The following is a 13,313-nucleotide window of genomic DNA, read 5'->3' on the forward strand; positions in this document are numbered from 1 at the left end:
GTGAAGGAGAAAGGCTCTCAGATGGAACTGAGACACTGGTCACCGGTGGTGGCCCCGCAGGCAAGGGTAACCTGCCCCACTCTGCTCTGCTCATAATTGTAGGCAGCATGGCACCCTTGGCTAGGGGCAGTGACTCATCTCTGCAGGGACTTGTATCACAACCATCCTAAAAGCCAGACAGTGACTCGGGTGACTTACATTTAGCAGTCATTTAACAGTAATTGGCTTCTTGAAAGAGAACATGTTTTTTAAAGTTAAAGTTTCACTGAAAGCATGTACTGCTACTGGAGAAATATCATAAAAGATATCTTTAATGTGACCACTACATCATACAATGAAAAACTATGTCCAAGGTGTGGCTTCCAGCTGGCTGCCCGTGCTGACACAGCACATCTTCAGCCCGGCAGCCTTAGTCACACTGCACACTGCCCTCAGCTCCAGGGTTCTTACATTCTGCTTAGTAAATATGGCTCAGCAAGCACGCCACCAAATCCTCTGAAGCGCTGAGCCTGGCAAGCACGCACAATGAGGTGTGCACATTCACTGTTTCACCAATAAATACGAATTCAACGGTCCCATCCATTGCCACCTGAGTGGACTGCTTTCACACAGGAACTGCCTGTTTCTGCTGGAACTACAGCAGCACACTGCTCTGCACAGTGGGACTCAGGGCGTTTGGTATACAAAGACAGCATGTTTGGGCCAGGATAGAGTTTCTTGTTAAAGAGTTTATTTGCCTTCGCACGTGGATTGCTACATACATTCCCGGCTGTGACGGACCGCAGGTGGGTCCACTTGTGCTCCGCCATCCCAGATCTCATCCTCAGCAGTGCGCCAGCGCGCTTGGTTCTCAGGAGAAGTCCACAGTGACTGGGAGGCCCGTTAGTCTCCATTTTCATCACTGGCTTTCTCGGGGATGACTTCCAGGCTCCGGCGTGGCTTCTGGGCCTCGGAGTTCTCAGTGCCTGGCTTGTTCAGTCCACATGAAACGGCTGCATAATGGATCTGCTTCAGATTCTCCAAGGTCTCATTCTTAGCGTACTTCAAAAGATCTGCTTGTCCCTGGAACAGAGCATGCAATGAAACAGTATTAGACAGGCTCGACGCTGCTGGACTATATATCACAGCCTTCTGCAGACATGCAGGCATTGCGATTTTGTGGAAGGGATACTCGGTTTTTATTGGTACCACATCTGAGGAAGTTGATTTTAGTCAGAAGGAGATTTGTGTACCACTGCACTCCACAGTGCTCTGTCTGTCTGCATATCCATGTAAGACATGAACACATCCTATAACGTTCCAACTATTCCCTAGACATGAACACATCCTACTGTGTTCCAACTATTCTCTAGACTGGTTACGTCAGACTTTTCAGGAATGAGACTACCTAACCAATCTTGGCCGTTCCTTTTAATGTTTATTTTAATCTTTTTAATTCTGAAGTAATAAAAAAGTGTTCAAACTCATGAACCTCTGGAGCCATTTCACATTTAAGGCATAACACGCAAACAATAAACCAACTGCCGTAGCACACTGCTCAATGGTATTGCTGCCTGCACATGTTACAGGATGCTGGTGAGCACATGTTTCGGGATGCTGGTGAGCATCCTGTATCTTTTGAGTATCTCTTGCTCCTGTAAGTTAACTGGAGTAAGTCACTGGTTCTTCCAGCTGCATTTGAATCCTGTCTTTGGTTCATCACTGCCTGTTTACCTGGTGGAAAGGGGCTTCTGCATAAAAGGTCAGGCAACAGTATGAAGTCAGAGAGGGACACACACTAGTGAGCAGTCCATGTGTCTAGTTGTGCCCTTTCCCCAAACTCACCTGTTGGTGACATCTCACATAGCTGAGGTATATAGTGTCAGAACCGGGGAGTAACGCTTGTTCAGCGTGCCCTTAGTTCTGTTACTTTTCCTCATGCAATTAAGACACAGGACTAGCCCAGTGCTGCTGAGAGCTCTCAAATTACCTTACTTACCCCCTTATTCACAAACCCTCCCCCTGACAACCACTGACATGAAGCGATCCTGAAGTTGGCCTATGAACCCTCACAACCTTTGAAAGAGCCAGCAGTAGGTGTCAGCTGCCCGGGCTGGGCACCTGCTGAACAGAGAGTAAAGGAAAGGCCCCTGTGCTCTGGATGTAAGCTCTTGGCCCAACTTAGTTTCCTGTATGAGGTCTGACCACTGAGGTAGCACAGATGTAGCCCAATTCATACACAGGTGAGAAAAGGTGGAGGGACTGAGGCACAGCGGGTCACTGTCTGGTCTGAGCTGACATGGCTCTGGGCAGTCTGTCTCCTCTGCCTGGGTGGCCTTGTGCGGCTCAGGGTGCCAGGGTGCTTGAACACATCCACTGCCCATCACCAACAGGCCTTCCCATCATACCCCAGCCTTTTCCCCTTACTCTTTTTTTCTTTTTGAGACAGGGTCTCATGTAAGCCATGCTGGTCTTTAACTCACTATACAGCAGAGGCTGCCCCCTGATTCCTGATCTTCCTGTCCCAACCCCTGAGGTGCTGGGAGTCCCATGTTCTTGGATTCTTACTCTTGTTTACTAATCTGGTTGGGCATTGTCTCAGTTGAAGTTCCCTATTCCCAGATGGCTCTAGTTTGTGTAAAGCTGACACCAAAACTAGCCAGCACATCCCAGTCACATAAAACACACAGAACACAGTTCCAGGCACTTTAGTAATTTCTTGTTAAATTTCCAGATATTATATATAAACAATGATATCACCTGTGAACAAGTCTTTTTTTCTCCTCATTTTTAGCTCCCCTTTGTGTTACTGTACTAGCCAGAACTTCTAATACCACAGAGAAAGCAGGTGAGGTAATTATAGGACAGCCCTGATGTACTGTGGGTCTGTAAGGGGAGCTCTGAGATTCTTACCACAGAGTGTCACATCAGCTGTGGGTTGTGCAGATGTCCTTAGTGCTGCCGAAGCCCCTCCTTCTTACCATGAATGCTAAGAATGGGTGAGGGATTCCATGTCAAATTTCTTTTCTGCCTCTACTGCTATAACAACAATGTTTCTTTAGCCTTCTGATGTGACATATTGCATGAATTAATTTTTTAAACTGAGTCAGCTTTGCATATCCAGTATAGATTCCCCTGCCCATGACATATACATTTTTGGATTTCACCTATATCCATGAAAAATATTGGTTTATAGGTTTTTGTTTTTGTTTTCTTGCAAAGTTCTCTGCCTTAAGTATTAGGATAACGCTGGCCTTACAGACTGTTTTGGAAGACTATACTTTTCATGAAATTTGTCTGTTCTCCATCCCAAGTTTGTGGGCATAGAATAGTTTATGATATTATTTTGATATCCTCTATTATCCACAGGATTGAAAGTCCTTTTATGTTCCCCACTAGTAATTTTTGTCATATTTCCCCTTTAGCCTAGCTTATGATTTATTGATTTTGTTATGTTTGTTTCTCTTAAACAGCTCTTTGTTTTGTTGATTTTTAGAGTTCATTTGCTGTCTTCACTCTTTGGTTACTACTTGAACATTACTTTGTTAGTAAAGATGAGTTGGTCTTCAGTGAAAATGCTTCGCTGTAAGGCCTTCTATGACTTGACACGTTCCAAACTGGGCTTCCGACACCTGCTTCTCCCTCTACAAGCTTCCCTTCAGTTAGAGCAGCCTCGTTCTTAGTGTCACCCACAGCACAGCACCAGTGTCTTCACCAGTCCCCCAACCCCCACCCACACACACACACCTGTAAGATGCAAGTGTGCAGTAACTCTGAGTCCCATTCTTACCTTCATCCCTCCTCACTGCCTGGCTGTACTCTAAGCTGCTGCCATGTTTCCCTAACCTTAGGACTGAAGCGTCCCTTACTCTCCCTTTCAACATCACAGCCAGAGAGAGCCAACTATAAGCCAGCCATAACACACCTTCTCTCAGCTTAAAACCCATCAGTGGCTCTGCAGTTGCTCAGTGTGAGGATCTAAGTCCTTGCTTTGTGGCCCTGTGACACCCCCACAGCTGGCATTCTATCCCCACATTTCCTGCCTTGTTTACTTGGCCCTCACCATTCTAGGCTTCTAGACACAGCTAGACACACAGCAGGGACTCTTCACGCAGGTCTTACCTGTGCAGAGTGAACCAGAGCTCACTGCTCACTGCCCGACCTCCCTCAGGTCATGACTCTGAAATGTTCCTTTACAGTGATACCCATCCTGACAACTCCTTCCGAAACCAGAGCTCCCACCTCCGCACAGATCTCCTCGCTCCTCTTGTGCTATCCTATTACCTCCTGGGGGCTTTTGTATTGGGACTTCAGTGAGTATGAGTGTGTGTGTGTATGTATGTGTGTGTGTGTGTGTGTGTGTGTGTGTGTGTGTGTGAGTGTGTGTGTGTATGTGTGTGTGTGTGGTCATCACTGGATCCTCTTAGCCTAGCACATTACATGGTAAGTGATCAGCAGGTGTCTGCTGGATGGAAGTAAAGGAAGTAAGGTAGAGCACACAGGCCTCCTCCTCTTCCTCCACTCGGCTCTGGCTCTGGCTGGCTGTACCTATGACCAGCAGACACTTTACTGCCTGTGCACGCAACGAGAAGCAGGCTAGACTTTGTTGCTCACTCTTTTTCAGCACACATGTACCATGTGATGAAAAAGAACTTTAAAAAGAAAAATTCCCAAAAGATATAGAACAATGTGTAGTAATAGGGTTTGTGCACCTGTGTTCAGTGGGGAGACACGATCCAAACTACAGGCTGAGCTCCCTGCTGAACACAGGTGCACAAACCTCCAATCAGATACCAGCCACGTATCAAAAACAACATCAACCACGAGCAGATTGGCTTTACCCTGGAAATTCGGGGTTTGTTAAAAATAATAAGTCAATAAATATGTCATATAAATGAACTTGAAGACAAAAGTCACATAATCATCTAAAAATGGCTAAGGCATTAAAAATGTTCATTACACTTAACAGTTAGGGAAATAAAAATCAAAACAACTTTGAGAGTTCATCTTCCACCAGTCAGAATACAAAGATCAATAAAACAATGGCCAATAGATGCTGGTGAGGCCGTGGAGAAAGAGGGGCCTTATCACCGTTGGTAAAAATGCACATTGGTGAAGCCACTCTGAAAACCAGTGTGGAGAACCCCAAAAAGTTAAGACTAAGCCAACCATATGGCCCATTTCTCGAGTCCTTGGCTTGTGCCTCGGGGACTGAACATCCTACTGCAAAGGCATTTCTCACAGTCGACTGACAATGGAGACAGCCTAAATGTCCTTCATCAGACAATGGATAATGAAACCATGGTGCACATATACTACAGAATACTATCCAAATGTGAGGGAAAATGAAATTGTGAAACTAACAAGTAGAGGAACCTGGAAATGATTACATTGAGTGATATCTAGGGTTCGTGGCTCTAAATATTTAGATGTGATTATATGACATGGAATAAACAGATAACAGGATGGCATAAGGGACCACAGATGACAGAAGTGACAGGGTACAGTGATACAAGGTGGGAAATGGACAAACAGCTAAGGGTAGGAATGGAGCGGCAGCACAGAAGGGAGATGTACCACATGGAAGTTGTTTAATAACGCAGTGAATCATACTATTTTGGAGTCTCTAAAATTTATGATATGTGTGTATGCATACACATGTATGCACGCTATGTAATTTTAGGTAAATATAAATATCTCGTTTTTCTAAGGCTTTTCCAAACATCTTTGGTATTACTGGCCTCTCCTCCTTAGGGCTTCTAGCTAAGTGCACAAAAATAAACTGTACTGACTTTCTTATCCCCTGGGAATGCAGAGAGGAACACAGAAGACTGTGGCAACAATATCATCCACTTCCAGAGACAATGCCAATTCGGGCTAAGGCCTAGGGGGCTCGAAAACCCAATGAAGACAGACAACTGTCCAGTGACACCCAGACCTAGCACATGTGTTAGCATTCCTTCTAGGCTCCGCCCAATAGCTACCTGGGAACAGCCATGTAGACCTGGCTTCCTATAAAGGGGTTGTTTGGGCCCCCCTTTTCCCTCTTACTCTCTGCCTCTTCTCTCTCTGACCTCTTTCCCCATCTCTCCCCTTCCGCCTCTCTCTGTGTTTTCCAGCCAGCCTCTCCTCCCCTCTCCTCTCACCTCCCCTTCCCTCCCTTCTCCTCCCCTGCCCTGCCCTCCCCTCCTCTCCCCTCTGCTCTTTCCTCTCCTCTCTTCTCCTCTCTCCTCTCCTCTCCTCTTTCCTCTCCTCTCCTCTCCTCTCCTCTCTCCTCTCCTCTCTCCTCTCCTCTTTCCTCTCCTCTCCTCTCCTCTCCTCTCCCTTTTCTCTCCTCTCCCTGTCTTTCTGTCTCTACTCCCTCCCCAACTCCCCATCCCATGTCCTCACTAACTCTATTCTATACTAACCCTGTCTTATGTCTGGTCCCTCGAGGGGAAAGGGATGTCTCAGTATGGGCCTGCCGAGGCTCCCCTCCCACCTTACCATACCTCATTCCACAAAACATATCCTGGCCTTCTTTTGTATAAAACACCAACATATGCAGGTCCCTGACTGTTGACTATATCTGTGTGCATCTAATTTTCCCACCACAGAACTGGGTTTTGTCTCTCCTCTAGATGCCCAAGAGACCATAGTACCCATCTGTGTCCCTTTGAGATGATGACATACAATGTAGCTGCTATGCCATTTCTCATCTGAGTGAGAATACACACCAGACAATTGAGATGGCAAACCCGGCACACATGGGAGATGTGGGAAGTCAAATTTTATAGCAGGCACTCACAACCACATTGCCTCTTAGTAAATAGTTTCTGGTCGCTGCTATAGGGCATAGAGACTCATCAACAAGTTATTGTGCTTCAATTTACTACTTCATAAGCATTGAGAATCACAAGTTACATGTCCAAACTTCCTTAGAGAGCTATGGAAAAAAACTATGGAGACAGGACCAGGTCAGTGGTTGACAGGTATTGGGTACAGGTGGGGAGAAGACATGATGTTTAGAGCATTGGGATAAGTTGCAGACCGTGTGTGATACAATAATGGGAACAATCAAAACATGAAGTCATGCAACTTAAATGTGTACAATCAAAACTACATTTATGAGTGGTAGGCTGGCAATGGGACTCTGGTGGAGCGCCTGTCCGGCATGTGTGGAAAGCCCTGGTTCAATCTCCGGCACGGAGCAAAGGTAGGGAACGGTGGGAGCTGCTGCTGCGGACAGTACACAGTGCTCAAGTCTATCCTGCACACAATGCTGCGGGACACTGGCTTACACTGTGGTCTTTGAGGAACACCGGCATGTCAATGGAGGCTCTGCAATGACTGCAAAGAGAATATCTCTCTGGTGGGGATGATGAAGAGGTGACACGCAACACACGGGATGTGGAAACCTCAAACACTGCTCTCAACTTTGCTATGAACTTAAAAACTGCAACAGAGAAATAAATGAACTTTTAAAAATGTTGTGAGAACTCTGTAATGTGCTCTGTTAATGTTTTAAGATTTATTTTTATGATGCTTCTTAGCCATCCGAAATTCTTCAGGTGAGAATTCTTTGTTTAACTCTATACCCCATTTTTTAATAGGGTTGTTTGGTTTTCTGGAGTCTAACTTCTTGAGTTCTTTATATATATTCGATATTAGCCCTCTATCTGATGTAGGATTGGTGAAGATTTGTTGTTCCGATTGTCCTCTTGTTGGTGTCCTTTGCCTTACAGAAACTTTGTAATTTTATGAGGTCCCATTTGTCAATTCTTGATCTTAGAGCATATGCTATTGGTGTTCTCTGTTCAGAAACTTTCTCCCTGTACCGATGTCCTCAAGGGTCTTCATTAGTCATTAGGGAAATGCAAATCAAAACAACCCTGAGATTTCACCTTACACCAGTCAGAATGACTAAGATTAAAAATTCAGGAGACAGCAGTTGTTGGAGAGGGTGTGGAGAAAGAGGAACACTCCTCCACTGCTGGTGGGGTTGCAAATTGGTACAACCACTCTGGAAATCAGTCTGTCGGTTCCTCTGAAAACTGGGCACCTCACTTCCAGAAGATCCTGCTATACCACTCCTGGGCATATACCCAGAGGATTCCCCACCATGTAATAAGGATACATGCTCTACTATGTTCATAGCAGCCCTATTTATAATTGCCAGAAGCTGGAAAGAACCCAGGTATTCCTCAACAGAAGAGTGGATGCAAAAAATGTGGTATATCTACACAATGGAGTACTATTCAGCCATTAGAAACAATGAATTCATGAAATTCTTAGGCAAATGGATGGAGCTAGAGAACATCATACTAAGTGAGGTAACCCAGACTCAAAAGATGAATCATGGTATGCACTCACTAATAAGTGGATATTAACCTAGAAAACTGGAATACCCAAAACATAATCCACACATCAAATGAGGTACAAGAAGAAAGGAGGAGTGGCTCCTTGTTCTGGAAAGACTCAGTGAAGCAGTATTCGGCAAAACCAGAACAGGGAAGTGGGAAGGGGTGGGTGGGAGGACAGGGGGAGAGAAGGAGCTTACGGGACTTTCAGGGAGTGGGGGTCTAGAAAAGGGGAAATCATTTGAAATGTAAATAAAAAATATATCGAATAAAAAAAAAGATTTATTTTTATGATAGTGTCTTTTGCCTTACAGAAACTTCGTAATGTTATGAGGTCCCATTTATCAATTCTTGATCTTAGAGCATAAGCTATTGGTGTTCTGTTCAAGAACTTTTCCCCTGTGCTCATATCCTCAAGGGTCTTCCCCAGTTTCTTTTCTATTAGTTTCAGTGTGCCTGGTTTTATGTGGAGGTCCAAAACGGCAACCAACAAATTGGGAAAAGATCTTCACCAACCCTCCATCGACAGAGGGCTAATATCCAATATATACAAAGAACTCAGGAAGTTCAAGAAGAACCCAGAGAGCCAAATAACTCCATTAAAAATGTGGTACGGAGCTAAACAGAGAATTTTCACCTGGAGAATTACGAATGGCTGAGAAGCACCTTAAGAAATGTTCAACATCATTAGTCATTAGGAAAATGCAAATCAAAACAACCCCGAGATTTCACCTCACACCAGTCAGAATGACTAAGATTAAAAACTCAGGAGACAGCAGGTGTTGGCGAGGATGTGGAGAAAGAGGAACACTCCTCCACTGCTGGTGGGATTGCAAGATGGTACAACCACTTTGGAAATCAGTCTGGTTGTTCCCCAGAAAACTGGGCAAGACACTTCTGGAGGACCCTGTTATACCACTGCTGGGCATATACCCAGAGGATTCTCTAGCTGCAATAAGGACACATGCTCCACTATGTTCATAGCAGCCTTATTTATAATAGCCAGAAGCTGGAAAGAACCCAGATGTCTCTCAATGGCAGAATGGATACAGAAAATATGGTATATTTACACAATGGAATACTACTCAGCAATTAAAAACAATGAATTTATGAAATTTTTAGGCAAATGGTTCGAACTGGAAATATCATCCTAAATGAGGTAACCCAATCACAAAAGAATATACATGGAATGTAGTCACTGATAAGTGGATATTAATTAGCCCAGAAGCTCTGAATACTCAAGACACAATTAACATATCAAATGATTCCCAAGAAGAAGGAAAGAGAGGGCCCTGGTCCTGGAAAGGCTTCATCCAGCATTGTAGGGGAGTACCAGGACAGAGAATTGGGAGGGGGTGCTTGGGAAACAGGGCGGAGAGAAGGGGGCTTATGGGACTTATGGGGAGGGGGGAAACCAGGAAAGGGGAAATCATTTGGAATGTAAACAAAGAATCTAGGAAAAATAGATTTATTTTTATGCATATGGGTGTTTGGCCTGCAGGTATGTATGTCTTTGGGTCATGTGTATGCAGTACCTACGGAGTTCCAATGAGGGTCTAGTCACCTAGAACTGCAATAATAGATGTGAGCTGTTACATGGGTGCTGGGACTCCAAACCCAATGGAAACATGGGCAGTGCTGAGCCACTGTTCTAGGTGTCAGTACATTTCTTTCAGCCACAATTGAAAGTGGATCAGTAGGGCTCTGAATTGTAATTACCAAGTAATTGAAGCATAAAGCCTACAAGTCAGAGACAAAACAGAAAAACCTTCTTGGAACACTAGCTACTATTCACTGAATGACTACCTGGTGTCAGGTACTTTAGTCAGCGTTTGTAAAGACTGCTTGTGGCAGTCTCCTGTCTATGAAGATGGTACTTGGCTGCTCCTATCTGAGAGCTAGGAAGCTGAATTTAGACAAGTCAGAATATAAACAGCAAATTACACTAGAATACACCCCACTTTCTAAGTGTGTGCCTTGTGCTCCCTTCAAGTAACCACGGGGCCCTTCCTAAACAGAGTTGAACCCCACTCACTGAATGCAGCATCGTAAAGCAATGAATTAGAACTTCTTCCACTTCTATCATGCAGCATATGTATGCTTCCCATGATTTAAATGCTGAAACAGAATTCTGTCTCCTGTGTGTTGAATGAGCAAGGAATGACTGGGAAGGCAGGGCCATGGGAACTCTGGCTGTGGGCTGGAAGACATCCCTCACCATCTTCTCTCGGGGAAGGCTAAAGCCAAGCACAATAACCAGAAAGAAGGTCTCCCATTGGTCAGGCTTACTTCCAACTAAAGACTCACTAAACCTCACACTTGAAAACAAGATTACCCAACATCAAAGCAGCCCACAGCAAGAGCACCAGGGCAATGCTTTTCTACAGAGAACTGTCTAAATATGCCCTGTGTCTGCCATCCCGTGGCTTTCCTGCATAGGCATGTACGGCTGTGCACACAGGGTTGAATGTGCATTACATGTGAAAGGAGGGTGCTTTCTCTTTGCCCCACTTATAGCTACAGCAGCTCTGCAAGAGGCACTGGAAGGCACTGGGGAAAAATGAAAATAATACACTGTGTTCTGGCTTCAGCTGTTTCCTCCACTTAGAAAGATACCTTATTGTATGTACAGTTCTTCATCATACAAGAATGATGTGTTCAACTTTGTTCTGGAGTCTTGAGACTCCCACCCCCACTTCTGGTCTCTATCCTGCAGTTATTCCTCAATTTACCAAAGCTCTATAAAATTTCAAATTAAAAAAATCAATTTAATTTAAATCCAGAAGAAATGTCATTCTCCCCAAAAAACAATTTCCTGTTTCATTCAGCTAAGATGGAGGCTTCTAGACAGCATCACACAGGAGATAGTCTGAGCTACGCCTAGGCAGGAGAACAGGGAAGAACTTGGCAGTCCAAGGACTTCTACCCAGCTGTCCTCATGGCCCCAGGAAATAGTACCAAGTCCAGGCATTGTTGGGCACCATGGTATCTAGACTATAATGTTTTCTAAAGTGACTCTGACTCATGTCCCTGTCACGGGCCTGTCATAGGGAAGGCAGCCTCATTCACTGGCATTCTGGTGACAGGCGGAGAGGAGGCTTCAGGAGCAGTCAGAAAGTGAGCCACAGCTTGGACCCAGAGAGCAGGAGATCAGGAAGAGCTTCCAGACCAAGATGCAGGGGGAAAGGGAGAGGGTATGCAGAGTGGAGAGTGCCCAGGAACAGCTCTGCAACTCTGACGGTGCTAGGAGGAGCAACACACACAGGCCCTTCCCTCACACACCAGTGAACACACACTTGCTAAGATCACTGCCCAGTGTAAGGTCTTGAGGGACATGCTGTTGTAAATGAAGCAGGAAGAGTTGCCTGCCTAATGATGAACACTACTACTGTTTGGTTTTCTGAGCCACTCACTCACTATTTAAATAGGAAAGTAGCTTCCAGTCAAGTATAGCTCTTCAGAAAAATTGGCAACATATGATATCACTTGTAGTACAGAAACTAAATCAGCTGAGAATTAATATTTAGAAGAAGAGTCATCCAGGGACCATCACATTGATTTTTGGAAGAGAAATGAGTGACAGCCATCAGGTGTCTAAGGTAAGCACTGTGTCCAGGATAAAAGAAGAAAATCTAGGTTATGTCTGCACAGACACCATCTGGTTTATTGACTTATTTTTGGCAGAAGTCTTATGTTCCCAGAGAGAACATGTCTCTAATTACTTTTGGAGCTTCCCTCTCATCCTTGTTTCTGAAGGCAGACAGTGCAGGTCTTGGGGAGCAGCTGGGCATCTCATCTGATGACAGCTTGGGATGTAAGCAGCTTGCTTTAGCCTGCCACACACACTAAGCAAGCCCTCTGCCCCAGCCCTGAAGCAAAGCCTGCTCCATACTCTAAGCCATGTGAGCTCCCAACAAAGCAAAGCCTTCTCCCTGACCCCTCCCTGTCTCCCCGCCCCCCATCAGGAAAACCATCCAGCTGAACACAACTAATGTATAGAACCTGTGTGTGTGTGTGTGTGTGTGTGTGTGTGTGTGTGTGTGTGTGGTGACCCTTCTTTTGGCTACAGTGGATCAGGGCTGGGTAAGAATCAATTTGAGGATGTTTGTCACCGTGAGACTACTGGTCTGGAACTAAAAGGCTGGACTGAGCCAGCAAATACCACAGGGTACCCTTTTTTTTCCTTTTTAAAGATTTATTTATTATTATATGTAAGTATACTGTAGCTGTCTTCAGACACACCAGAAGAAGGTCTCAGATCTCATTATGGATGGTTGTGAGTCACCATGTGGTTGCTGGAATTTGAACTCAGGACCTCTGGAGAAGCAGTCAGTGCTCCTAACCACGGAGCCATCTCTCCAGCCCCATAGGGTAGCCTTACTACCGAGCTCATAAAGAGCAGTTGCAGAAGGCCAAGGAGAGGCAGCTCTAACACAGTAGGAACTGCATGAGCAGAGCTAACTGGCCAGAGCTGAGCCGACACAGCCCTGGGCCTAGGGCACACAGATGCTCTAGGCCACCAGGGCTTCTGGCAGCTTTCTGGCCCTCTGAGGCAGGAATGCAGTGTTTTGTTCCGAGTTCCCTGGGGTCTCTCATGATCTCTGATGTGTGGCAACACTCTCACCCCATTCTCTGCCAGCCAGACTTAGTGAACTTCTGTTCCTGGTAACCAGCTACTCCAGGCCTTTTCCACCATGAGATTCTACCATCAAAAGCACAACAATGAACAGGAATGGCAACTGCTCTCAGGGAGAGATTACTTCAGTGAGGAGAGAAGAAAGATGGATCAACTTCGCACAGTGCTGGTGGGAAATGAGCCACAGAAGTCCCTCCCCACATCCTGATGCAGAGTAAAACCGGTAAGAACAGAACTAAGTTAAAAGCCACAGGCAGCAGCCAGACTGAGCAGGAGGCTGGACAAGTGAGGAGCAGGGTCCTGTTGCTCAGCTCAGCCAGGCTGGCCTCAAACTCTGTCTTCCTAAGGTGACTCAGGTC

At 45.4% G+C, this 13,313-nt stretch overlaps 1 protein-coding gene across 1 annotated transcript in view; it reads right to left on the reverse strand.

The window, feature by feature from the left end:
- Positions 1 to 293: 293 nt before the first annotated feature.
- Positions 294 to 13,313, reverse strand: part of Plcl2 (phospholipase C like 2) — a 183,005-nt gene continuing 169,985 nt past the window's right edge. Inside the window, exon 7 of the mRNA XM_052191902.1 lies at positions 294 to 1,062. Coding sequence (XP_052047862.1) covers positions 883 to 1,062 — 180 coding nt within the window. The 3' untranslated portion in view covers positions 294 to 882. The remainder of the gene's footprint in view (positions 1,063 to 13,313) is intronic.

This window comes from Apodemus sylvaticus, chromosome 9, assembly GCF_947179515.1.
Source record: "Apodemus sylvaticus chromosome 9, mApoSyl1.1, whole genome shotgun sequence".
In the NCBI taxonomy this organism is placed as follows: Eukaryota; Metazoa; Chordata; class Mammalia; order Rodentia; family Muridae; genus Apodemus; species Apodemus sylvaticus.